We start from the raw sequence: 26,881 nt of genomic DNA, 5'->3' as shown, positions 1-26,881 counted from the left end.
TTACCCGTCGTCATTTGCATATGTTCATGCAGCTGAGCCGGGAAGCACATAAAATCTTGTATCCTGGTACTTTTCACTGAGCAAGGTGGTTTTTAGCGATGCTCAGTCTTCACAGCCATTGCTTTAATGATGTAAGGATATTGGAACATGGTTTCTAGACAACGTATCATGATGGTTTGAAAGCCAGCTTCTTTCACTGTGTGCAAAAGGGCAATGCATTTGGTCAGGCCGGTTATCGGGGTTCCTGGGCCCCCCATCTTCGCCAGGAGGCTTTTCCAGGGGTGCCTCAGTCACCCCTGAGCTCCTGTCACAGGGCTCCCTCCTTCCAGCTCCACAAAGTACTTTAATGTCCGTTCTTTTTTTCAACTGCATGTGTTGAGGTGACATTGGTTAATAAAATTATATATGAAGAGGGACCCCTCAAAACTGAATTGGTTTATTAAAGATTGTGTATTTATTCTTACATGTTGAAACTCCAGTCACCTTCCAAGTACTCTTCGTTTGATGCAGTGCACCTATCGAGAAGTTTTTTCCACTCGTCGATTTTGATGCCTTTTAGTTCTTCTGCCGTTTTTTGTTTCACCTCTTCCACATCAGCAGAACGTTTCCTTGTGAGGACTTTTTTCATCCGGGGAAAACAAAAAAAAAAGGTTGCTCAGGGCAAGATGAGGTGAATAAGAGAGGGTGGGGTGTGGAGGTCATGCTGTTTTTGGTGAAAACCCCCAGAACACGCAGTGCAGCGTGGGCAAGTGCGCCCATAAATCCCCCATCATGAAATGGACAAACGCGTTGAATGAACCTTCAAAAAAAAATCACTGAAGCCAAGCACAGCCTCTCACAACAACACCAGTTGGTGCACTGATACAGATGGGTTTCTAGAACATTCACCTAGCAAGGGAAGCCTGTACTACAAGGGGCCACCCTCCAGAAGATAATTCCGGGGTTTTTTGGGCCCCCCCCTTATAGGTTTCAGGGATTAGACTCTATAACACATCACCTGTGTGTTGTACAGTGTGTTCCCCACCCCAAGTCAAGTCTCCTCCCATCACTATTTATCCCCCTTTACCCTCTTCTGCTTCCCCCTTCCCCTCCCCCTCTGGTCAGCACCAGTCTGTGGTCCGAGTCGATGAAAACATGAGCTCTGACCTTCCTGATGCCTGTGGCCCAAAGCCAAGTACGTTGATACAAAGGAAAACTTTAAACTTTTTATTAAGCACAAGCTCAAACATTACGGAGCACTCGGGATAGTACCATGAACCTCTCCGTGCTCCCGTTCATGGAGTCACCAACTCATGGCTGGCGGCGTTTCACCTGTTTCTCTGCCCCCACTCACCCCAAGTTGAGCAGGAACAAAGCCCAAACATGATGTATGTCACTCATACGTATCTCAGCGCGCATCTCCAAAACGGAATGACTGCTGTGCTGCCGCCCCCGCCATCCACCCCAGAACTTGGTGATCTTCCCAAACCGAGATGCCGAACCCACTGCACACGGGCTCACCTTTCCCCTCCCCCGCCCGGGGAACCACCTCAACACCTTCTGCCTCTGTGTACACCTCCGATTACTCTCGGAGCCTCGTACCGGTGGAATCACACAGTTTTTGCCTTTTGGTGACTGAGTCATTTCCCTTGGCAATGCACGTCTTACGTTACTTATTATCCCAGCTCACACTCTGCACGATCAATGTTATGTCCCGAGGTTTATTCACGTGGCATCCTGTACCATAATTTCCTCCTTTCTAGCCTGAATAATAATCCATGCCTTGTGTATAAACCACATTTTCTCACCCACTCTTCCGTCCATGGACGTTTGGGACGCTTCCACCCCTGGGCTATTGTGAATAACACTGCTGTGTACAAATGCGTGGGTGTGCAAATAAATCTGTGAGACCCTGCTTCCATTCCTTTGGGTATACACGTGGAATTATGGCAATTCTATGCTTAATTTTTTGAGGAACCGCCATGCTGATTTCCACATCAGCTGCACGATCTCACGTTCCCACCACAGTGCACGAGGTTCCAGTGCTCCGTATTCCCATCAGCACTTGCTGTTTCCCGGGTTTTTTCAATAGCAGCCGTCCTGAGCGGCTGTGGTGATATCCCTTGGTGGATTCGATTTGCATGTTCCAGAGATGAGTGATGTTGAACATCTTTTCATACACTCACTGGCCATCCGTATGTTATCTTTGGAGAAATGTCTAGGCAAGTCCTTTGACCATTTTTAATCAGGTCATTTCTGGTTGTTGCTGTTGTTTGGTTACAGGAGTTTCTTTAAATGTATGTTCTGGATATTAAGCCATTATCAAATATAGATGATTGGGAACATCTTCTCCCAGTGTGTAGGTGGCCTCATTTGACTGTGGCCTTTGGTGCACAGAAGTTTGTGGTTTTCCTGAAGTCCAGTTTGTCTATTTTTGCTTTTGTTGCCTGTTTCTTTGGTGTCATATCCCAGAAATCATTGCCAAGCCCAGTGTCATGAGCTTTCTCTCTCTGTTTTCTTCCATGAGTTATGTAGTTTTAGGTCTTATGTTTAGGTGTTTGATCTGATTTGAGTCCATTTTTGTATGTGGTATGAGGTAAGGATCCAAAGTCATTATTTTGCACCTGGTTTCCCAGCACTGTTTGTTGAAGAGACCATCATTTCCCCAATGGATGGTCCTGGCATCCTTGTTGGGGTCATTTAGCCACATGTGAGGTCTGTTCAGAAGGTATCCAGCCATGTAATATGAAAAACAGGGACATTTACTAAAGATGATATAAGAAACACTGTACATAGGACAGTGACGCCTCAGTGCCCTTCAAAGTAGGCACCCAGGGACCTCACGCAGTTCTCCCAGTTGCCATCAGCTGCCCCATTGTATTTGCCTGAATCTTATCAATCGTCTGAAATCTCTTCCCTTTCAAAGGTGATTTTAGTTTTGGGAAAAGCCAGAAGTCCCAGGGCATCAAATCTGTGCTTAGGGGGGCTGAATCACCTGGGTGATTTGATGTTTTGCCAAAAAACTCTGTGTGAGATGTGATGCGTGAGCGGGCACATCGTCGTGATGAAGCTGCCAGTCACCAGTTGCCCACAGCTGCGGCCTTCTGAATGATCTGAATAGTTTCCACGGAGGAATGTCTGAGCTTTACAAAAAATCTGATGCAGATTCATTGCTGTACTTGCTCAGTCATTTTGAATGTTATGACCACCCAGTTACACATGCTCACTCAATGGCATCTACTGCCCCCACTGACTAGTACAGTGAAGTCGTCATTGTTCACACATGCTCATTCCAGTCCACTCTCCTGGGCTGCCAGTATTCGTTTCTACAGATCTAACACTCAATTGTACATTTGAAGAGTAGGCATCCCACCGTAAGTGATTGGATGGGGCCCTTTGACAGGAGTTGAGCATTTCCTGGTACGGAACTGTCAACTGGCCCTCACCCTTCACACGACTGGTTAGATGTCTCTTACATCCAGCCCTGGCTGGTGTGGCTCAGTGGATTGAGTGCTGGACTGTGAAGCAAGGGGTCGCTGCTTCAATTCCCAGTCAGGGCTCCTGCCTGGGTTGCAGGCCAGGTCCCCAGTAGGGGGCATGTGAGGGGCAACCACACACTGATGTTTCTTTCCCTCTCTTTCTCCCTCCCTTCCCCTCTCTAAAAATAAATAAACAAAATATTTTTTAAAAGAGTCTCTTAGATACTCAAAACTATGATTACCGAGAGCCGCATTGGTAGAGTCTCCTACGAAGAAAACAAGTAGGACAGAATAGACCCACAAGAAGGCCCATTGTCATAGTCAAGTGCAGGGCTAGCCCATGCTGAAGAATCAAAATGATCTTTCCCGGCTACTTTCTACCCTTCCTTTAGTACCTCCAACCCCATTTGTCCCAACCCCCACCCCCCTCTCTGCATCCCTTTCACATCCCCATATTGCCCCCCCTGGTGGGCTGCAGGGCACACTGCATCTGTGACCGTCAGGGCTCCGATGAGGTGCAGACACCTGTGCCCATCTGCACCCCTTCTCCCAGGATAAGCTGAGTTTCTGGGGCTGTGCTGATGTTTAAATCCCCATCAGTGTGTGAGAGCTCCCCGTGAATACTTTCGTTCTCCCGTGTGGGTGTGTTTCCCTTAGTTCAGTCATGCAAACTTGTTGGCACCTCTCAGCTCATCCCAGGCCAGGAAACTGTCTCCTGGCCCTTGTGTCGGGCCTGCGAAACGGAAAATCGCCCCGGCCTCGGAGAGGGCGCAGCCAGGCTGGAGGGAGTGGATCCGCCCACTCGGCCGATAAAGGCGTTCTCAGGCCCTCTTGACTTTTCAGAGGTAAAAACAGATAAATGTATCTGTCAAGTTGTTCACATGTTGAGGGACAGGCTGGGGTTTGGGGCACGGTCAGTGATACAAGCAAATAATTGTGGCAGCGTGACGCTTTCAAACCGTATCGCCTGCTGTTCAGACGATGTGCTCCTCGTTCCGGCCCCCCAGAGTCCTGGGAGAAGCTGGTGAACGCCCCCAAATCTCACTGCACATCCCGCAGGCCCCGCAGACCACCCCGCAGGTGGATGGCCAGCCACTCCGGGCTGCGTCAGGGCCACTCGGGAGAGGGAAGCCTGAGAAGCTGCCCCAGACGACACTCATCTTGCTTAAGAGAGGCGCCGTGTCCAGCAACGCCGATTTCACGCAGGCCCTGAAATGGGCAAAGGTGGCCTGTCCCTCGGGAGGGAGGGTCTGCTCCCTAGCAGCGCAGCTCCGATAGTGGAGTAACACGTGGTGAGCCGCAGCCTGCGGTGCGCTGTCTGGGACCCTGATACCTCACCTGCAGGACTTCAGTGCAAAGTGAAACATTGGATAACGTGCAAATCACAGGCTTCCACACATAGCTTAGCGGGAGACTGGCTGTAAGTTTAAAGATGGGGGAAGTGGGAGTCGTTCTGGTCCTCGGAGTGACCCACAGGGGTAGGCTTCCCCTGCAGGTTCAGCCACACCATTGTGAAGAGGTTCTAGGCAGTTACGAGGGCTGAGAAAAGGGACTGTGATTTTGTGCCACGCACCAACACTGTGGTCATTCCTTATTCTGCAGAGAGTAAGAAAAAAAGCCACTGAGTTATCACTGAAATTTTGTCAGGCCTCTCAGTACAGACACTAAAAATATGCACAGCCTGGTCTCATCCACCACTGGATTCCTTCCTGGGATCAGTAGTAAAACGTCCTACTTTCCGTGGTTCTGAGCTGCTTCCTTCTGCAGAACAGAAGTGCCTTCTTCTTTTATCTTTAATTTTACTGGTGTGTGTGAGGTCCTTTGAGACCCATAAGGGAAAATGGAAAAGATGCTATAACATTTAAAGCGTTATTTGTTATGGGTACTATTTAAAATAAAATCTGGCCTAGAGCAAAAATCTCATCATCAGAGATCCCAGTCTCAAGTTTCATCATAGCGTTAATAGACTTTGCTTACAAAGAAGAACGAAAATGTTGCTAATGAACCAATCTGGCGGCATCATACCAATGAATAATAATAACGCCTTGACCTTCAGTGAACTCCATGATCGAGCTCTGCTTCGTAACTGTGTGAGGACGCAAGCAGAGAGTGACAAAGCCCCTTGGTACTTAGGGATCCCCGGCTGACCGTTCGACTGGAATAGCCTGGAACCAGATGCTTCCGGGAGGGTCGCAAGTAGGGTGATAACACAGCAGTGAGCAGTATTAGCGATGCCTCTGCCAGAAGGTGGGAAAGAGGACATCGGGGTTTGTTCTGTCCGCGGGACAATTCGCTTCAACCGCGGACGATAGGACCAGGAAGGTTAGTAGCCCGTCAGTGACATCCGGAGTGCAGCGCCACCTCTGCATCACCCTGTGGGGTCACTTCCTGCCTCGGCCTCTTTATATGTGCTCCTCCTGGCACGACAAGCCGCCCCGAGAGAGGTGGGCTGGCGGGAGGGGGGAGGGCTGGGGGCCAGCCCTGGCCAGCCCCACCACCGTCAGGTGGGGTGTGCACAAAGAGGCAGAGGTGGGCAGCCTTGGTGCTCTTAGGGGGTCTCCCATACCCCGAGAGTCTGTGTCCCATGACATCATCAGGCCGCCGTCTTGCTCTTCAGAAGACCGTTAGAAAGCAGCGTCCAGTCCTTTAAAACCCCCCCGTGTTTCCCGCCCTTCTTTCCCGTCCGTAGTGGTGACCTTTGGGCTCCCACTGAAAGGTCGCCCGGTAGCAGGTGCCGTCTGGCGAGGCCCGGCTGCCTGCCCCCATTTGCTGTTGCTCTTCGATCGCCCTTGGCCTTTCTCGCTTCTGCCTCAGGCTTCTCCCCCTGCCCCTCGGATCCCGCCCACACACCAGGGTTCCCCATGTCAGCCCACTCCAGCTGCCTGGCCTGCTTTTCTGTCGATGGACATCCCTCCTTCGATGCACTGATCCTCATCTGCCTCGTTATTTCCAAAGTGGACGCCTGACGTCCAGTGTGTCTTCACCTGTTTTTACCACCCTTTGTGTAGGCTGTTGCCTGGGAGGCGCCAGGGTCTGGGCTGTGGGGGATGGCTTTGACCCACTCTGCATCAGTGACTGGGGAAGGGCTGGCACAGGTGTGAGTGAGCCATCAACCACGTGATGCAGGTGATAAATGGTGACGATCTCAGGACGGGTCACAGGGAAGGCCGGGGTGTCTCAAAGGCTCTCGGAGGAGTGGCCGGAGCCCACACACAAGGAGTAAGGTAGGAATGGGCAGGGGAGAGGTCTGAAGGGCACCAGGCCTTGGCGAGTGGTGGAGCATTCACGAAAGGGCGTCTGCGGCTGTTGGAGATGTGGGGGGAGGGAACAGCCATCGGGGTGTCCCTGGCCTCGGGCTCAGGGTCCGCTCCACAGGCGCCCACACCGAGGAGGTGGGACTGACCAGCAAGCGTGCGGTAGAGCACTCTCACTCATCACGGGCCCCTCACTGACACCTGTGTGCAAAGGCAAAGAGGCCACACTCTGGGACGTAGTGTGGTGGCGACCCACCTCGCAAAGGCGACGGTGGTCATAGCCAACGTTCACTTAGCATCTAGTCCGTGCCCGGTCCTGTCCTCGGTGCTCTGCTTGTTCCGGACAGCGGAAGCGGATGCCTTCGTTTTCCTCACGTTGTCGTCACTCGCCCCGGATGACCCATCTCTGAACGGGCAGAGTCAGGAGCTGCGTCCGGGTGGTCTGGCCCAGAGCCCACCCTCCCGCCCATTCATACCTGAGGCAGCCCTGGGGAGGGGGTTCCCAGGAGCCCGGAAACGGTCATTGGTTTGGCATTCATTCCTCTTCTTCAGGCGGTTACCTGGAACACCTTAGAGAACCGTAATCGGGAACAATTCTCAGTCTACGTCTCTTACTTCAGAAATGCCATTGGAGCACACACTCCAGCTCCCCCAAGTGACACGGCCTTGGGCCTGAACGAGCCCTGGGCGCCTGTCCCCTCCCATCTGAGGGAGACTTGTTACCAGCGAGTGTGCGTGCTCCGAGCAGAGACCATCGGCCAAGGGCGACAGCGGAGCAGGCGGTGGTGCCCAGAGGGACAGTGTCCAGAGGGACAGTGCCCGGAGCACCTCCCAGCGTCTCTGTGGCGCTACTTTGCAGGAGGCGCATTTCACGTCCTTCCTGCCACTGCAGCTCATCGTGCGTGCTTTCCGAGCACTTCGGCAAAAAGTGCCCGGCCCAGTGCCCGGCCCAGTGCCCGAGACACGGGGGACCGTGGAACGCAAGCCAGGGTGGGCAGTGGCCGGGGGCACGGGCGGATGAGCCCCGGTCCCAGTGTGCCTGCTGTCCGACCAGCGGGCCCGCTCTCGAGGCAGCTCGCTCTGTGTGCCCTGTTTTGGCTCGTAGGTGGCTCACGGGCTGGGGGGAGCCTGAGGAGCAGGAAGTGCCGTGTAGAAACAGGCAGGGATTTTATGTGAACTGCATGAAAACTGGGGACGAACCTTCTTCCGGTGCGAGAGGAACCCAGCAAGGGCCGTGTTACAAACCACATTTGGTGGCACACAGGCCACCTTTTGGCCACCAGCATCGGCAGTGCAGGCAGGGGGAGAGCACAACGGGGTTCGTGCAGAGTGGCCATGGCAGTTTTGGGGTGTTTCTCCCTCCCACCAGGCTCTGAACACAGGCCCCTTGAAGTGGCAATCACTCAGTCGCTCAGGGGCAAGGGGAGAAGAGCAGAGTTAGTGTTACAGGGACAGTGCCACTTCCTATGGGGTCTCAGGGAACGGGAGGAGCCTGTCTGAGTGAAGGGGGTCCTCAGAGAGCCCCCACTGCACACAGCCCAGTGAGGGAGAAGCAAGCCGGGCTCCGGGACCCCGTGTGGCTGGCGAGGTCAGGGCAGGGCCCCTGGGCCCTCGGAGTGCATGCCTGGATCCTGGGTGCCCTGTCAGTCGGTATCTGCTGGGCGAGGAGGGGTAATGTGCCATGAACTTGAAAGTGGCCCCTCCTCCTACAACACCACGTCCAGCACAGGAGAGGGTTTCCCACGGTGTGGCTTATAACAGCCTCGATTCACAAGGGTGGGCAAGCCGCCGCCCAGCGTGGCTCAGGAGGAAGGACAGACAGGGGACCCTGGACTTCGGGTCTCTCCCTGGGCCTAGGGCTGGGCCCCATGTAATCTTGGGTAAGTCCCATCTTCCTTCGTTATCCAGCTGTCTCATCAACAAAACGGGAGGAGATTCTGAACACGTCCCTTGTTTTTTTCTGCTGAATTTTTATTCATCAATTATGCAACCTTTTACTCATTTTCCTCTTAGTTTTATTGAGGCATAGTTGACATAGAACGTATTTGTTCTCTCAACAAAGTTGCTGAGGGTCTAAGATGCACCAGATGTGGTTCCAGTCTCCGGCGGTAACACGGTGAACCAGACCAGGGGCCTGCCCTCAGGGAGCGTGTGTTCCTGTGAAGACCACAGTGAAGAGATGCATGCACATGAGCACATGCGTACACACACACCTGCACGTAGACATGCACACGCAGAGAGGTGCACGTGGGCACACATGTACACACACAGGGGTGCAAATAGACACATATACAGCTGCACATGAAGCATACGTGTGCACATAGACATGGAATACATGCACATGTTGCACACAGACACACACTGGTGCACATGGGCTCACATACATATGCATGTGCACATAGGCACATACACAGGTGCATTTGGCATATGTGTGCATACAATAGTGCACATGGGCACATGTGCATACAATAGGTACACACGAGAACATGTACACACAACTCTATACAGACACACATGCATCCATGTATATGGACGTGCATGTGCGCACACATGTGCACACAAACCCACATCCGAATACACGTGCACACACGTGTACTCAGACCCATGTGTGCACACGAGTTACACATATAAATATGTGTACATACATCCATGCAGTTTCACATGATGTGGGTCCTCTGAAGCCAATTGGGAAAGATTCTGGGACAATAACAAGCTTAAACATGGGAAGGACAGAAGCAGCGCAGCGTGGGACGCACAGGGCGTGGGGAGAGGCCATGGGAAGAGGCTCGGGTGCTACTCCAGCTGCCGTGGGGAGCTGTCGTGAGGTGTAGGCAGAGGAGGGCGAGAGCTTAGAGAGCTCCGTGTGTGAGATTCTGCCAGATTTTCACACAGTCTTATTTGAGGGAGCACATGTCTATGCAATTTTCTGGCTTTAACGATAAGGAAATAAAATCCAAGTAGGGTGAGCACTCAGCCCCAGGCAGCGGGCAACCCTGGGGCCCAGCCACCCACCTCCCCCTGGGGTCTGTCCACTGCAGTTCACTCGGTTCCTGTGGCCACCAGCTCCCCCAGCTGCAGGGCCCACGAGATGGCTGCCCACAGCCGCTCACCCAGCGTGGACCCACTCGTGGCTCTGTGGGGCGCACACCGAGCCATCCTGGCAGGGACACGCTCCCCAGGCAACCTGAAGTTGCAGATGGTGGCCGGGCACGGCTCCTCCCAGCAGATGGGTGAGACCCTCCTCCCCCACGGAACCTGGAGCTGCTGGGCAGAGTGGCTTGGGCTCCCCATGTGACGGGGTGAAATGAGGGAGCTGTAAAAGTGATGGCGATCCTGCTGTCATCTGCAAGCGTGAAGCCTCCACAGCCACGTGTCCCCGGAGACCCCGTCCAAGCCTCCCTTTCCGAGGAGCACGCGGAGGAGCTGGTCTTGCAGAGGGACGAGTGTTTCCCAAAACGGGACCAGCGGCCCACCCACGGCCAAGTCGCGTGGACCTGGTTAAAGCTCAGAGCCCCAGGTCAGAGCCCCAGGACTCGCCCAGTCATAATTTCTGGGGCTCCCTTGTTTTGAAATGTTCTCTGACCAACCCATTTCCAGATCTGACTCCTTGGTTTCAGCTGTTGAATGTTCCAGTCTGGCTGAGTCCCCATCATTAACCCAACTAAGTATATTAGATATCGTCACCCAGAAAGTGCTGGGTTTCGAAAATTTTCACAAGAACTGGGACGCCAGAGCTCCTCACGGCTGCAGACATGGGTCACGGGCAGAAGTTGGACCTCCGTGCCTGAGAAGGCAGCGCTGTCTCTCCTATGCTTGCCCCATGAGACAGCGGGTCTCGTGAGGTGGTCGGGGCTCCGCACACCATGGCAGGGCTGGCAGACTTTCTGCAAAGCCACAGACAGTGAGAACTCAGTTTCTGTTGCAACCACCGAGCTCTGCCCTGGCAGAGTGTGTGCCGCCATGAGAGACGTGCCGGACGAGCGTGTCCGTGCGGCTGTCACCTTCAGCATGGAGCGGCATCGGGCTGGGCTGGGCCGTGAGCCGGAGTTCACAGGCACTCCAATCTAAGGGGTGCAGTGTTTAGAACTAACACGCGTGATCCCTGATGAAAGCCCAGACTTAGAAGGGTGTGCTCCTTGCGTCTGGAGCAGCCACACATGGCCCGTGCCGTGACTCCGAGTGGGCCGCAGTGGTGTGTCATCGACACCAAGGCGTCCAGGACAAGAGTGCTAACAGTCACCCAAAAATTCCGCACCAGAGGGACGAGGGTTATGGGACAGCTGCCGTGTGGTCCCCACCCCTTGAGAGCGTGTCTGGAGGAGGGGGATGGTGACGGTGATGCAGGAAGAACCGGTGTCAGTTGGACCTGGTGTGACCCGGAGCGGTGCTGCCCACTTCAGTTCTGCAACAGCTCAGGTGTTCTCTTAGTGTTTTCAAATATTCTAAGGGATTCTGGTACAGAATTGCTGGTACACGGAGGCCAAAGTACTATTTTTTGTAATGCTTTAGAGGCAGAATGAGAACGTTTGCAGGCGGGCTGGACATTGCTGGCCGTGGTCGCGAGCACAGACGGGGCGCCCATTCTCTGGAGCCCAGTCCTGCTGCTGCACTTGGATCTGTGGGCCCCGGAGCCCGCAGCCGTGGTTAGCGGTAGGACGCTGCTGCCACAGGATGGCTCCGTAGGGGAAGAACGTGTCAGATTGGGGGCTGGTCACTAGTGGGATGGCCTGTACCCCCACGTGGCGGCTTCTGGCTCCTGGAGGTGACTCGCTCTGCTCTCTGCATTGTCATTTGGGTGCTTTTGTCCTGAGATAACTTGTTGTGGGGCTTGGTCGGACTGGTGGGAGGTCTTAACCAGAGATGGCAAGGCCCAGGGTAGACGAGTGTGTGGTTTCCAACTTCAACCCCCACTTGGCGGGGGCTCTGGGCTGCCCTGCTGGGGGCGAGGGTCCGTGCAGGCCGGAGCGGCCATCCATCCGTGTAGAGTGCCCAGAGGAGGCCAGACACCAAGGACAGGAGGGGTGAGGGGCGCCGGGAGAGTGAGGGGCCCAGGCCCAGCATGGCATGGGGGTGGCCAGACGGCAGGGTGCAGCAGGCCGCCGTGGAGTGAGAGGACCTGGTGAGTTGGCTTCCCTTACCAGCCTGGTTGGGGGCAGCAGAAAGAACACTGTGTGGCCAAGGACGGCCTCACAGTTGAGAACAAAGACTAAAAACGCTCATTTGCGAATCGGCGCCGTGTCCAGTTACACCATCAGGACTTGGCTTTGCTCCATGATGTAAACGGGCGATGTGTACAGAGGCCGTGCCCCTGTCACGGAGACTGGACCCGGAGGGGCCCTCGTTCCATCACGGGACACGAGAACTTCTCTGCCTACAGACCACGGCGTGGCACACAAGCAGGTGGCCCACCCTTGGCACATGAAAGGAAAAAGTCACCTGTTAGAAATCAGAACCGCCGGCCCACACTACATGCAGGTATAGAGTCCAAATTCACTTAAACCGAGCAGGTAAGACATGAACCAAAAAGCCACCCAAGTCTGGGGAGATCTGCACTTGGATCCATAAAAAGCATGAGGATAGCTCCGCAATACAGTAGATATGGTATTTTCACAAATAACTCCCAGCTGAAGTGAGCCCCACATCAAAATTTATGAATCGTGAAGTGAAAAAATATCGTGAAAGAGGAAGTTAGCAAACCACAACAAACGGCGGAATTCACACCCTGGGAACCACTGAACGAACCAAAAGGAGTTTATTAAAAATCTGTTTAAAATGTTCAAAGAAAAAAGAGAAGAGGGCATTGTACGTGGGGCCCAAATTAAAAGCTAACCATGTAAACATTCTAGAAATTGATGGGTTCTACAATAAACCAAAGGCGGCTGGAAAGAGAATCAGTGATTCAAAAGATGATTCTGAGGAAATCGTCCAGAATAACACACAGAAACATGAAGAGGTGGAAAATAAAAAGGGGGGGCTGAGGGGTAGAAGAGACCGTGGAATGCTAAGAAATAGAAAGCAATAACATTCCTCTAATAGGAGCTCCAAAAATAGAGAATGGGAAGAAGCATTTTTAAAAAAAGATTTTATTTATTTATCTTTAGAGGGGAAGGGAAGGAGAGAGGGAGAAAAATATCAATGTATATCAATGTATGGTTGCCTCTTGTGTGTTCCCTGCTGGGAACTGGCCTGCAACCCAGGCATGTGCCCTGACTGGGAATCGAACTGCAATCCTTTGGTTTGCAGGCCCGTGCTCAATCCACTGAGCTACACCAGCCAGGGTGGGAGAAGCAATTTTTAAAAGAATAATGATGAGAAAAAACTTCCAGAAATGGTGTAAGACATGACTTCAGATTAAAGAGTGCAGCACACCCCTGGGAAAAGTCATGTCAAGGGTCGAAATATCCAGATTGAGGAATACGGTTAGTACACTCTGGCCGGCCCACGGGGCAGACCCCACGTACGCTTGCAGGAGAGTCTGAAATGGAAGCCATACCTTCACTGCCCCATGTCCTGCAGCCCAAGGTCAAGGGTGGGGTCATTCCCGCCAGGGGACATGCTAAGGACCGTGCTCAGCTTCCCTCTTCAACCTGCATGCACGGCCGAGGCCCCAGCCTCTGATTTTGAGGGCACCTGTTGGGACCCTTTAAGTTAAAAATAAATAAAACCAAATGAGTTTAAGCAACAAAGTGGGTTTTCCTGGAAGAATGTTGTCGGGGCTCCGAGACTGGATGGGGGAGCTCGGCATCTGATTGCAATGAGCCACAGCAATGAAGAACCTGGGGGGCTAGAACCAGGGACTCGAAAGCTGGTAGGCAGGGCCTTGCCCCTGCCCCTCCTCCTCCCTGCTCTCTTCCTGGTCTCTGTCAGCTCTGCCGAGTCCCGGCTTCACTCTCTCTCACTGCAGATTGCACTGGGGCTGGGACAGGCCACCAGTGGATCTGGCCTTAAACTTTGGATTTGCCCACTAAAGAATAGACTCTTCTCCACCAGAAATTTGAAAAAGCCAAGGGCTGATCACTATGGCTGTTGGGGGTGAGAGGCCAGAGCCCAGCTTGGACGCATGCCTGATCCTCCCCCCAACACCTGCACAAATCACTGGCCAGAAAGTCACAGGCGGCATCTGCCACTCGGTGCAGGTGGCTAGAGGAGCGCTTCTCAAATGCTAGCATGCACCCAGGTCACCAGAGGGGCCTGTTAACCTGCAGATTCTGACCTGCAGAGAAAGGAGGTCTCAGGGGCAGGCTGAGAGTGTCCGTGTCTAACCAACTCCAGGCAGTGCTGCCTCTGCCACTGGTCCCTGGACCACACCGTGTGGACCTCGGTCAGAGCTTGGGGGTGGGGGCGTTGGGTGCATTAGGAATAGGAGCAGTTCCCTAAAATAACAGAGTGGGGAGGAGGCCAGAGCTGGCCAGCAGAGGGATTTTCGCGAGTGGCTAGAAGCCGCCGTGATTTGTGCTTGCTGCAGGCAGGGTCTGCTTGCGACCAAGAGGCAAACGGCTGCGGATGACCCTGGTACTTCTCACGTGCACTCTGAAGCAAAAGCCAGGAAGCATCAGGAGCAGGTGGAGGACATGACAGGAGCACCAGGCTGGAGGCAGGCCGAGAGTGACGGAAACATGGGGGGGGTGGGGGGGGTGGGCGAGAGGGCAGGGGCCCAGCTGGCTCGGCCCCCAAGAACCTCAGACGGCACTTGTCTGGGCGTGGCTGCAGGTCCCGTGTCTTGTGCGCATGCGCCCCGCCGTGAGGCGGGCAGAAACTTGCGCGGCCTCGAGGACCCGGTCCCTGCTGGCGTTGCTCCGTGCCTGCCTGCTGCCTCGAGTACTGTGTAGCAGCCACTCGTAACATGTAGAGCCAGGGCATGCACAGCGGTGGCTGGGGCAGTTGGTCCCTTCCCAGTCTGGCTGAGGACAGCAGGGGCGCCATCTGGCTTCTGAGCTGGGGCCACTGCCGACCAGGGGGGTCTGGATTCTGGGCACAGAGGATGTGGTCAGGGAAGACTTGGGCTCCCCATCATCTGCTTCCTGAACCGCTGCCCATGGAAACAATTGAGATACTTGGTGGAGCCTTCTGAGAGACTGGAGTGGACGTTAGATGCCGGACACGAGTGTGTGGTATTCCCAGAGCCCTGCCCAAGGGGCAAAGGGCCGAGAATTCCTTCTGTGGTGCCCACATGGGACCCGAGTTAATGGGCTCCGAGTGAAGGGACATTGCTGCCGGGGAGGCCCCTGTGAAAGGGTCAAGCAGCCTGCCTCCCCCAGCCTGGCCTGTGCCCAGGGGTGACTTCCAGCCTGAGACTTTGAGGCTACTAGGCTGGGAATCACAAACTCATAGAGAGAGCGTTGATGTGAAAGGAACCTGGAGGTCATCTGAACTGGTCTTGCCCTGCACAGATGGAAAACGGAGGCCTAGAGACGTGCAGCCAACCACTCTTCAGATTTAAGACTCCCAAGTCCTGTCATCAGGTTCCCGAAAGGGCACTCGAGCAAAATCCTGCCTCTAGAGACTCCTGCCACCCTGGGCAGATGGGCGTCACTTCACGTCAAAAACCTCCACTTTCCAGGAACACGGAGACCAGCGTTCTCAACCAGAGCTGGTTGAATCGGAGCGTTTTAGGCTCCGGGCGAACGGAAAGGAACTCAGACAGGAAGTGCGGTGGGGTGGGAAATAGGGAGGCCCCCCGAGGCCCCAGAGGTAGAGAGGACCCCTGGAGACAAGAAGCAGCAGCTCTGTGGGGGCAGGTCTGAGTCTAGGGTGGGAGGAAGCCAGGGCAGGAACCCAGGTGCGCCCTGCAGTTCTGTCTGAGCTACGGAAACACCCCAAAGCAAGGACACCTTATGGCCATTTTTGATCCCTTGAATCTCCGGGAGTCACCTCGACGCCTTCAAGGGTGGACAGCCCATCATGTGTCTGCAGTCCACAGCACAAGCCCAGGCAGCGTGGGTTCAGAAAGGAGCTGAGGTCCAGTCTAACTTACTTTAAAAAGGGGCCCTGGGCGTGTGCTGCAGAAATCCCTCCCACTCTGAAGTAGTCTGTGCTCTTTGTGTGGGGGGAGGCCGTTCTGGCGGCGGGCATGGGGCAGGAGGGAGGGAGAGCGAGACAGGCAGACACACGAACAGCCTTCAAGGTCGGCGAGCTCGCACCCGCAGCACAGGCTCCTGGCACCGACCGTGAAAAGCTTTCCAGTCCGTACGCACCCGTTCGATCCAAAGCAGCACGTTGTGGGATCGACCGGATTTGTGAGCGCTTCTGTCCTTGAGATACAGCAGAATTCCATCTCACCTTCCGCGGACGTGGTCTCCTTAGTGACAGCCCTGAGTTTGCAGCCCGCACTGAGTTTGTGTCATCTGTTTTACCGCAGGTTGGGGATCGGGAAAACATGGCCCGTTCTTCTGCCGCCGACTCGCACAAATCTTTCCGTCTCACTGGTTTGAAGGAAGCCTGTTTTGGAAAGCAGGAATTTGTTGATAAATGTGTGCCTGTGGTTTTAAATAGTTTTGACACAGCTCCTGAAAATAGCCTAGAGCATTGCCCACACATCTGCAGAATCAGTGGCAGGAAATATACCCTAAACGCGTTCCTGCAAAACCCAGGGAGGCTGAGCCCCTGACTCCCAGCTGCGTGCAGGCAGGCCCCTGGGGCCCCGGGCCCAAGAACCACACGGAGGGCTCCGTGGCGTTCCCCCTCCCCCCAACCCGTGTCCCGGCTGCAGGCATGGCAGCAGCCACTCTCTCCACAGGGAGGATGCCCCTGGCGTGACCACTACTGTTCAGATCCCACTAAAATAAACATGGGGAGTGGGGGGCTGAGTCAGAGCCCCTAGTTCCAGACTGAGCCCTACTACCAGTGCCTCTGTCCCCCGGCAAGGCTCAGAGCTCATCACCTCTGTGCCTGAGCAACATCTGACATCAGGAAGCTGGGTCTCCAGCGTCTCTGCCAGCACAGGTGGGCCGCAGTTTTACACGATGGCCACGTGCTGAACTCCCTAGCAATTTAAATGCACTGATGTTGGCAAAACAGATACCAAGAGCTGAGTTTTGCTCCCTCATCCCTTACAGTCGGGTGCTGTCCTAGGTCCTGGTGGGTGCAAAGGGGACTCAGACACAGGCTCCTTCTCTTTCTTATTTTTAACTGTAATTTAATGGTTGACACTCGTGCAGAAGTTCCCTGCTCCCCCAGCCCGCCCTTTGCTCGCCTACACCCAGTCCCCCCTCCCCTCTGGCCATCACCACACTGTGGTCTGAGCCTGTGGACTGTGCATTTACGCTCCTTAGCTCATCTCTCCAGGAAGAGGTCGGTGGTGCACGGGAAGAGATGCGAACAGCATTTATGGAACTCCGTGGAGATGCGAGGGGCTGGCCATGGGCTAGAACGGGCAGGTGTGCAGGACACTGCGTGAGTGGTGGCTGAAGTTCAAGGAGGAAGCCCCAGAGGAGATAGGCACCTGGTAGCTCTGTGAAGGGGACGGCAAGGCAGGGCTGACTCTGAAATTCTGAAGCCTGGGGAGCATGGCGCTGGGCAGAGCCGAGTTCAGTCCAGAGCAGAGAAATGCCTCGCTTCCTAAGGAGGCAGAGCCCCCTCTCTGCGCCCTGTGGTCCTCGCTGGGTCCCCGGCTGGAGCCAGCTTTAGCAGACAGCTCCTTAGGACACGTTATGGGTCGTGCCCCTGAGTAAGACCTGGGACAGCACACGGTGTCAACAGGAGCGACAGAGAGATGGACATGCCGCTAACGGCCTTTGGGAATCCCCATAACATAACATAACCGCCTCACCCTCACCCTGGGTGCGGGGGGCGGACCTGGGAGACAGCTGATGGAACAGCTGGTTGTACGCTGCGGTACTCCCCGCAGAGCTTGGCCGGGGCTAGGAAGGGAGGGCTGCTCTCCCAAGGCCTTTAAGAAACTCAACCAGATTTCAGGACTTTCTGCCGGTGCTCCTTGCTCACTGGTAGAATCCCAGATCCCTGGAAGGCGGTGTTGGGAGAACGAGTAGGCATGCGTGGGAGCCCTGGGTCCTTCTCTGGGGGAACAGTTACTAGAAAGGCCTTCCTCGTGGTCAGCTAGCCGTGCTCCTTTCTGTGCTCCGAAGCCCCGAAGGACCACCTGCTGGGAAGAAAGTGGGACCGGCCAGTGACGAGTGCCGCGTCTGTGACAGTGGCGGGGTCAGCTCTGGGATTCTGCAGGCACCCTCCGACCCCATGTCACCCCAGCATCCCTGTGAAGTCTGGGCTGCAGCTGCCCTTCGATGGCCGGGAAAGATACACAGGACATCCCAGGCCTCCTCTGCTGCTCTAAACGTGCCATCGGGTCCTGTGCTGTGAGCCTGTGGCCCTGGTTCCACACCTGCCAGCACAGTGGAACTCGGCACGAGCCGTCGCCGACGTGGAATCGGTGAAAAGGCACAACGCGGACCCGGAGCCTAGCAGCTGCTCTCTCCGGGACTCGGCGAACCGTGCTCGGCGCTGGCCCTCTGCTCCGAGGCGTGTGCTTCGTTGAAGGTCGACACGTCCGGAGCCGCCGATTCCACGTCTGCACTAAGGACCCTCATCAGAGCCTGTGTATCCCCTCTCTGCACAGGAGAGAAATGCCATCCTGCCACGGAAGGCCCCGCGGCGTCCCCACCACAGAAAACCTCTCGGCCGGTCTCACTGGGTGGGGTGGCTCTCGCAAGCAGAGATCCTTGGAGCAGCTTTATTCCACGTGGCAGAGTTTGCACGAACTCTCTAGAACAGGCAGAATGGTGTCTGTACTGGGGGGCTCTTTCGGATGTGGAGGAAATGCACAGAAATTCTGAAGGCCCACCCTTCCAGGTGGCCAAACTGCTTCAGGGGCTCTTCAGTCTCCACCTGTAAATGGAAGCTGCTGGCCACCCTGCTTTTGCTGCTTCGACCCGCCCTGCCCAGCAGCACCCTGAGGTATGAAACCCAGCATTGCTTCGTTGGAAGGAGCAGGTTAGCCAGCAGCCCTGTGGGCAGGGCCTGGCGCGGGGACTGGGCACGCTCTGCACTTCTCAGACCGTCTGCTGCCTGAGTGTGCGTGCAGAACAGCCAGCTGGGCCCCAGAGGAAGAACAGAGTCCCGCACAGGAGGCTGGGAAACTCCTCGCTAGTGGGACATGCGGGCAATCTGCTTCTTGAACGTTCCCTCGCCGAGACAGGGTGAAGGCCGGCTCCTCCCGGGGAGAGCCTCGGGGAACTGGAGTGTCTGCGCGCTGAGAATGCCCCCTTCTCTCAGGTCCCTCTCTGAAAAGGACCTCGCCACAAACATCAGGGCGGAACTGTTTCTCTGCCTCCGAATGTCTCAGGCACGTGTCTTCAGAGCTGGCCCGTAACTAGGTGGACAGACAGGCAGAGAGACGCAATTTCAGCCGGACACATGAACAACGGCTAGAGTCCCTGCTGGCAACAACAACTCTACCGGTTGCCTAGAAAACCTACAATGTAGGAATCGAGCTAATAAAATGACTCATCTTTTCTAATTGTGCTATAAAAGTTCACCTTTGTTATTTATTTTTAGGCAAGTCTTTTACAACTCGATTCTGGAACACAGGGCACATACTGCGGCTCAGCCCGGGCCTGGGCCACCGCGGAGGGGAGGTGCGCAGCGCTGACCGCCCCGTCTGTGCAGACGCAGCCTCACTCGCTCCCTTACACGCCGCCGCGGCTCCCATGAGAAAGCCCGTCCGCGGGAAACTTTCCCAAAGATGTCTGAATATTTGCAAAGTAAAAGCCTAACTCATAGCTCTGGTAACTGGTCTCTTATGCCCACTCAAAGCTCTAAGTAAATACAAAAAAAACAGAAGCAAAAATAAACTCAGGATGTGAATGCTGGGTGCCACCATGAATTTGGGCTGTCGGAAAGGTTTTATTTCCTAATTGCGGACTCCCCAGTTTGAGAAACACTCACGTTCCCAGAGGCCGACCTTTTTGCTTACGCTGGAGTTAGCGCCTGCACAGCTGCCCGCAGTCCGCTCACCGGTCCTCGGGGTGGAGACGGCGGCTGGCAGGGGCTGCACCAGTTTGCCCCACTCCCAGCACCACCACCCCCCGCCCACCTGCCTCCCGGGAAGATCCTGTGCTCTGTGTGGAAGCTGGGGGTCAGCCCCGCGTGTGTAAAATGAGCATCCAAGCACACGCCAGGGGCTGGTGCCCGTGTCCTGTATGACACAGTTAACTGCACAGACGCACCCTCCTCTTGGGAGTCACGGCGGGCTCCCTAAGCTACCCTTGGGTCGTCTGTATCCCCCTCCCATTCTATTATGAATACAGTTCTTCTTTAGGGAAAATTCTGAAAGTTTTGCAAAACTATAAGCTTGACTATATCTGTCATCTTTTTATCAGAGTAGGAAAAACTGAGAGTAGCATAGCATCCAACTGCGGTGGCTTGGGAAGAAGCAGGGGGGAGCCCACGGGGTGTGGGGAGCTGGAGGCCAAGGGGGTGTTTCAGGGACGAACGACCGACCCACAGTCAGAGGCTCCCAAGAGTAAGGTGAACGCCGGGAAGGGCCTATGGGGTTTAGCAACTCAAGGTCACGAGCAAGCATTCCAGGGGTTTGGGTGAGGGGCGGGGGCAGCCCCTGAGCCCGCCCTGAATGGAGAAGCGGTCCTGGGGGCCGAGGGTGCAGGAGAGACTTCCGAAACAGTTTGGCTCCGGGAGAGCGGAGGGAAGGGAAGGGGCTGACAAGGTGCCTGCTTTTGCTTTAGGGGATGTTTCCTGGTTAGCAAGCTCTGACAGGTGTAAGGGGTGACAGAAAGGATCGTAAAGAGAGATGGCATCTCGGGAGCGTCGCTGCAGAGGGAGCACAGGCGGCGGGTCTGGCCCCACCCGGTCTGAACCTGAGAGCAGCAGTGCTCAGTCGGTCTGGGCCCCCGCGTCCATACCCATGCCTTGCGGCGCTTCTGCTTCTGGGTTTCAACCTGCGCTCCCTGAGCTGCCTCAGAAGCCGGGGTTTCTGCGCCACCAGCCACAGACGCTGGGCCACTCCCTTACATGTTTTTAAATACTTTTTATTTTTAGCAACTTAATGCATGTGCATACTTTGGAAAAGCAAAATAACAGTCAGAAAATTATTATTAAAAAGCAGCCACTGCGGCTCACTCTCAGCTGCGCCCAGGTCTTGTGGACAGTTCACCTGGCACTTCCACCGACTTGCCCGAATTGAATGCTTCCCTCTGCGTTTCTTAAAGGTGGACGCCCCTGACTTATGTCCCCACCGCCCCTCGCCTGATTTTTCCCCCCAACAGGATGCCGTCCTGGTTCTTGGGTGGTAGCGGTCTCATTATTACCTGGTTGCAAACAGTGCTCCCTGACTCTGTCTGCCTTTGGGGACAGCCTGGCCTCTGTCCAGCCAGCAATATTTGCCTCTTGTGTCTCGCTTACCTCGATTTTCGTTAGTGATGGCTCTTTCCTCCTAAATATCCCACCGCCTCCAAAACCGATCGGTGCTTTCTCTGTGCTTCCTGACCCCGACTTTCCTGCGGACTCCCCCCCAGGACGTCCTCCTGGGACTGGTTCCTCGCCGTGGGGAGCCCAGCCTCCTGCTGTCCCGGCTTCCTCTCCAGCTGACGTGGGTCAGGACAGTCTTCGGTCCTAAAACAGCACAAGGCTCTCTCACCCGGGGTCCAGTCACCTTGGTCTCACTGGAACTAAGATCCACTCATCCGAGCTGTGACCCCCGGTCCTGAGACCTCGAGGGGCCAGCAGAGCTCCGTGGGGCCCGGGAACCCTGCCTGCCCATCTGCAGGACGGTCCCCACTCCCCTCCCCCCTTCCAGTCAGCAACTCCGGCCCTCACTCCCAAGCGCTGGCTGAGCCCTGCCGCCTTTCCCACCACTTCTGCAACCAGCTCACTTCGGCGGGGATCAAATGCAGACCCTCCGATTGACGTCGGAGGGCCCCTATCATGACGGGGATCCTTTTTTGTGAGGGCGGGTCAAAGGGAAATTGGACATCCTACCTGCGGTGCGTTCCCCTAAGAAAGGGAACCTCTTGGCTGAAGTATGTTGACATTAATGGCAGGAAAGAGCACTCGTGTTCCCTGTGGGTCCCACTCCAGGGACTGGCGTCCCTCTGGAGCCACCGCAGTCACAACACGAAGGCAGCCGCCCCGGTCCCTGACCCTGGGGAAGGGGACTGTTCTGTGAACAGGCGCTTGAGAGGACCCCATAGAAAACGCAGCTGAAACTCACGTGGCAGATGGAAGCACCAGCCTGCTGGCCGGCTGAGAGCTTCCCTTATATAAAGCTAATGTGGGATCCATTTAGAGTTCCACTGATTTCAAGGTAAATTCAGCGATTCCAGTGTTTTACCCAGTGCTGGTTCATTTAGAAGCAACGTCGGACTGAGCCCAGTGAAAGGTGGTGACGATTTTAGTTTCTCCTGTAGATAAGGAGGGTAAGGACCAACGAAGGCCCCTGTCTCAACGGGGATCCTTTTCAGATTACATTGAAAATCACGCCAGCTCTCTTCTGTTTTCAAAATTCTCCTCCCTTACTGTTGCACTTTACTGTTAGGCGGCAGCTACTCCCCACTCTGGCCGATTTGGTGTCTAGTCACTACATCTCCCCTTTCACCGACCCCTGTCCTCTCTGGCACATCCGCTGTGCTGGCCCCAGCCCGTGAGACTGGATGGTGACGGCTGGAGGGGGCTGAGGGCCATGGGGGACTGGCCATTTAGGGGATGGGGGGGGTTGCAGTTGGAGGGGGTGGTGACGGCTGGAGGGGCTGGGGGCCGGAGGAGAGGTGTGTCCCTGCTCCTCCGTCTCCAGGCCCGGCCTGTGGGGCCGCAGACCTGAGATCTTCACTCCCCAACGACAGTCAGGGCGGCGGAGAGCTGCGTGTGTGGGGGCCGGGCCCCTCTCAGGGCTGCCTCCACCTCTCTGCCCTCAGCCTCCTCTGCTCTCTCCTTCTGCGTGTGGAGCGTTGGCTTGGTTTTTCGTAAGTGCTCTTCCGAATATCAGTGGCGCTGCCCCTAGCACGTAGGATGGCATCAAGAACCTCTCCTCTCCGCCGGCTTCCTCTCCTCGCCCTCACGCTGCCAACGCTCGGACCCCCTTTCCGCCTGTTGGGCTCCTAGCCAGCGCGGACGCGGGAACCTGCACACGGTGGTGCAGTGAACTCCGCAAACAGCCTCGTGGAGAAAATGCGGACGTGGGGTAGTGCCTCAGCCAAACCGAGTGAGGTGGTCCCAGGGAGGGTCGCCCTTGCCTGGTCACACAGGCAGTTCCAGCGTGGGGCAAACTCTTAGAAAATACGTTCCGATGGGTTCTCCTCGAGTATTCGCCCTCCCCTTAAAAAACCTCTAGTGACTAGTGGCGTCCTTCTCTTTCTAAGCGAGTGACAGGACCCCTCAGCCAGTCCCGGTGGAACTAGGCCTCCTTCGGGGCAGACAGTCCCAGCATCCCCTCCCGTCTGGAAGCGTCAGCTGCGAACCGAACGTGAGAGTCACGACATCAGACCCTCGTGCGGCATGTCTGCCAACGGACTAACGCAGTCGGGTGAAGAGCTTGGATTGCAAGCTATTGACCAATAATGATGATAAATGAAAAGATCCCGCTCCACCCCATGTTTGCTTTAAAAAAAGACTGGGTGTAGGAACATGTACGCGTGTAGTAACACTGCCTTCTTTCCTGTTTTAGGGAATGCTGTCGATTTTTTGGAGACAATGGCTTGACTTTGAAGGTGTTTTTTACCAAGGCAGCCCCCTTTGGGGTGCTCTGGACACTCACAAACTACCTGTACTTGTATGCAATAACGAAAATAAACACTACGGACGTCTCCGTGCTCTTCTGCTGCAACAAGGCTTTTGTGTTCTTGCTCTCGTGGATCGTTCTCAGGGACAGGTTCATGGGCGTGAGGGTAAGTTCCTTGCTATCTGTCTCCTTCCCTCACTCGTGCCCGCCAGGCCCGCCCACCGGCTTGCTCAGCTCCACGTGAGGGACCATGAGCCTGGACTGCCGACCATCCATCCTCCCTCCGATTCACAGCAGTGTGGGAGCCCAGCAGAGGGCGCCTTGCCCGCCTCACCGGCCCTCTTGCTTGCAAACCATTCTAGACGAGCATTCATTAAAGCACCTTTCATTTCAAGCATCTCAACAAGCATTCCCTAAGGTGCGAGCCAGGCGGGGACCCAGCCTGGGGTGGGGGTGTGCCCCCTGTCCCTTGTGCTCAGCCCTCGCTCTCTGCCAACACCTCCGCAGGCCACTCGAGTGCGGCCTTGGCAGGCCCTCGGTCTGGACCATCCGCTCAGAGACAGGGTGGATGCGACACACTCGTGCTAAATCCTGCTGTGGAAGGACAGAACAAGGGGGAGTGAAATGACACCCCTTGAGTTACCTTTTGTTGGTACTGCTGAGACTTAGTTCCTTTGGAATCAAATCAAATGTAGGGTAGTCCTGTCTTATCACCGTTGCATGAAATATGGTAAATGCAGATCAAATATCAGCGGAAATATAGAGGGTCTCGCCCTCAATAAAAGGACAAGGCGACATTTAGTCTTGACTGAATCCTGGTGGCTTCTGTTTGTCTCCCTCTTGTGGCCAGGAGCTGCTATTGCCCTGTCCCCACTTTGCTGCAAACAAGGACAAAAAGAGGATTGGGCCAAGGCTAGTTAGTTCTCTCATAGTTAGTGGCTCCTTCCTTCCCCTGAGCCCGGGCAGGCTGCACACAAAGCAGAGAGCCCTTTGCAGGGCAGTTTTCTTAGAGCGAACCGTGCTGACTCCTAGCAAGGGACCCCCCGCCAGGCCGTGTTGTGTCCTTCCCTCCTGTCCTGGGAATTATGACATCACCCTGATGGTGGATTCCCGCCCACTTACCCACTCAAACAACAGCGGGGACGTGAGTCAACCGCTGGGCAGTATTTTTAGCTTGCAGTGGGGGGGATTTTGTTTTAAGGCTTAGTGTTAATTTTGGAATTAAAAACTCACTGTGCTACCACCCAAAAAAAGGCTTTCAGCAGATAAAGGATCTGATACATCTCCTCAAAGAATGCTGCTGCGGGGTCGTCCCAGCAGTAACTCAGACAGCCTCCTCGGCTGGACACCGCAGACTCGGACGTCCCGGGGCCCGCTGCCACCAACTCGAGCCCTTTGTGACTTGATTTTGCTGCATAGAGCCAAGGGAATGCATGGAGCTTTCTGGTGTGACTCTGACGTGTAAGGCAAATTGCAAATGAGACCCTGTTCCTGGGAAGAGAGGCTGTAAGGTTCCTTCTGCATACAAGCACAAGAAGCCAGAAGTGTTCTGAGGTTAAGAGAAGGAGGTGCGAAGATACTTGAGATCCTCCTGGATGCGCAGAGGGCAACCTGGCCCATGTGATTGCTCCTTTGTTGCCAGAGGTGGCTAAGGGGCTTCCCCTGTGTCTGCGCTGATACCGTGTAGCCACCCTGGCCGCTGGGTCAGCTGGGCATGTGCTGACCACTGAATACTGATGGACATGCAGGGTGGAAGCCTGGGCAGCAGGCCAGGCCAGAGCAAGGGTCCGAGGAGCCGGCGTGGGTGATGGAACTTAGGTTTCTAACAATCATCACGCCTCTTAGAAGGGTGTGGCCTGTCCCCTGAGAGTGGCCCACTCTAACCATGGTGGCTTTCCCTCCTCTGGTCTTCAGGAATTCAGAGAGCGAGCAAATCTGTGAGACACCAGCAGCCAGCTGGAGTGACTGACAGTTTCCCCTCGATGAGCAGGTGGAGATGTTCGCCCAGGATAATGTCTACCTGGTGTGTGGGTTCTCTTACACTTCTCTCAGATGCTGGGTCAGCTGGCACCTTCCACGGAGTCATCTCCGTGCCCTGGAGGGAGCTAACACTGTCCCCGTCCTGGAGGGCTGAGCGTATAGGCTCGGGCACCCAGGCAGGAAGAGGGAGAGCATCAGGTTGGTGGAGCAGGTGGCAGAGAGGATGCGGGTCAGTGAGACAGTTACTCGGATCGCAGGGGCTGCGGTTCCTGGAAAACACAAACAGGCCCAGGTCACCCGGGCAGAACAGAAAGAAGCAAATGTGTCTTCTAATGCAGGGTGAGCCAGGCCACTCATGGCTGCGGAGGTGGCTGTTCAAAGGAGCCTGAGCTGGCCTGTGTCATCCTATAACTGTGAGCTTACGTGTGCTTTTCACGCTTCCTGGCTCTTCAGACCCAGGGATTCTGACACAACAGCCAGGCTCCAGTCCAGAAGCAAGTCTGGGTTCGGTTCCACGCTCACGGGCTGTTGGACCTGACACAAGTTACTTACTGTCTCTGAGCCTTAGTGACCTCATTTCAAAATAGAGCATTAGTGCTCATCTTCCAGAGCAGCTGTGAGAATGAGATGATGCGCGCCTGGCCCAGAAAACATGTTATCTGTGTCTCAATTAGAGAGGTTAGGTGCGTCAGCCAGTTCTTAGGTTGGCAGTGACCTGGAAGGAGGCAGTTTTGTGTAGGGAAAGCAGCCACGGGGTGGAGCAGTTAGGACTCCGGGGTGTGATATACGGCCCCTTTGAAAGCCGAAGCCCACCCAGCTGTGGTCAGCATTTGGATGAAGAAAGAGGTGTCTGGCCGAGCCCAGCCCAGCCCGCATCTCAAGGGGGAACTGAAGATGGGATCGCCTGGCTGTTCAGATGCTGCTCCCAGCCATCTGGTGCAGCTCGAGCTTTCAAACCAGGGGGCCTGATGAAGGAGCGAGGAGACCAGCTGAGGTCATCCACATGGGGATCCTGGACTTTCTCCACGACCACTTCAATCTCAGTCAGGGTCCCCCCAGAATGGTGACTCCAGCCTCTGACCCTGAGTCCCTTCTGTCAAGGAGGCCATCCAAGCACAGCGCAGGAGGACACTGGGCCTGGGGTGGGGGCCTGGGGGAGTCCTGGGGGGCCACAGCCCAGCCCCTTCTCTAGTCTCCAGTGTAAGACAGATACACTAGAGGACCTCCAAAGTCCCCCCAAATGCTAATATTCTTTGAGCCCATGAGAACAGTCCAGGAGACTTCTGGTCAAGATGCAGGTCTAGGGAGATAGACTTCGCTTCCTCACACAACCATAGGAAAAGTTACAACTAGATACCAAAACACATAACACCCAGAACCGTCAGAAAACCAGGCTGTGTGGAAGGCTGCCAACCGACAATTTAAAGAAGCCGCACTCACCCAGATGGGCAGGAGGAGCAGAGTCACGGAGACAGATGGAGAGGCGTGGAGACGCGGTGTGGTGC

General features: G+C 55.3%; 1 protein-coding gene across 2 annotated transcripts in view; it reads left to right on the top strand.

Annotated features, from left to right (window-relative positions):
* The window catches only part of SLC35F3 (solute carrier family 35 member F3), a 256,002-nt gene that overhangs the window by 217,494 nt on the left and 11,627 nt on the right, over positions 1-26,881 (top strand). For both annotated transcript variants that reach the window (XM_045861756.1, XM_045861760.1), the window contains one exon: positions 23,343-23,562. In XM_045861756.1, coding sequence (XP_045717712.1) covers positions 23,343-23,562 — 220 coding nt within the window. The remainder of the gene's footprint in view (positions 1-23,342; positions 23,563-26,881) is intronic.

The sequence above is a fragment of the Phyllostomus hastatus genome, unplaced genomic scaffold (genome assembly GCF_019186645.2).
Source record: "Phyllostomus hastatus isolate PE091 unplaced genomic scaffold, TTU_PhHast_1.1 phas_contig_148, whole genome shotgun sequence".
NCBI lineage: Eukaryota > Metazoa > Chordata > Mammalia > Chiroptera > Phyllostomidae > Phyllostomus > Phyllostomus hastatus.
The sequence above is the reverse complement of the archived record's forward strand: the minus strand, read 5'-3'. Positions and strand labels throughout refer to the sequence as shown.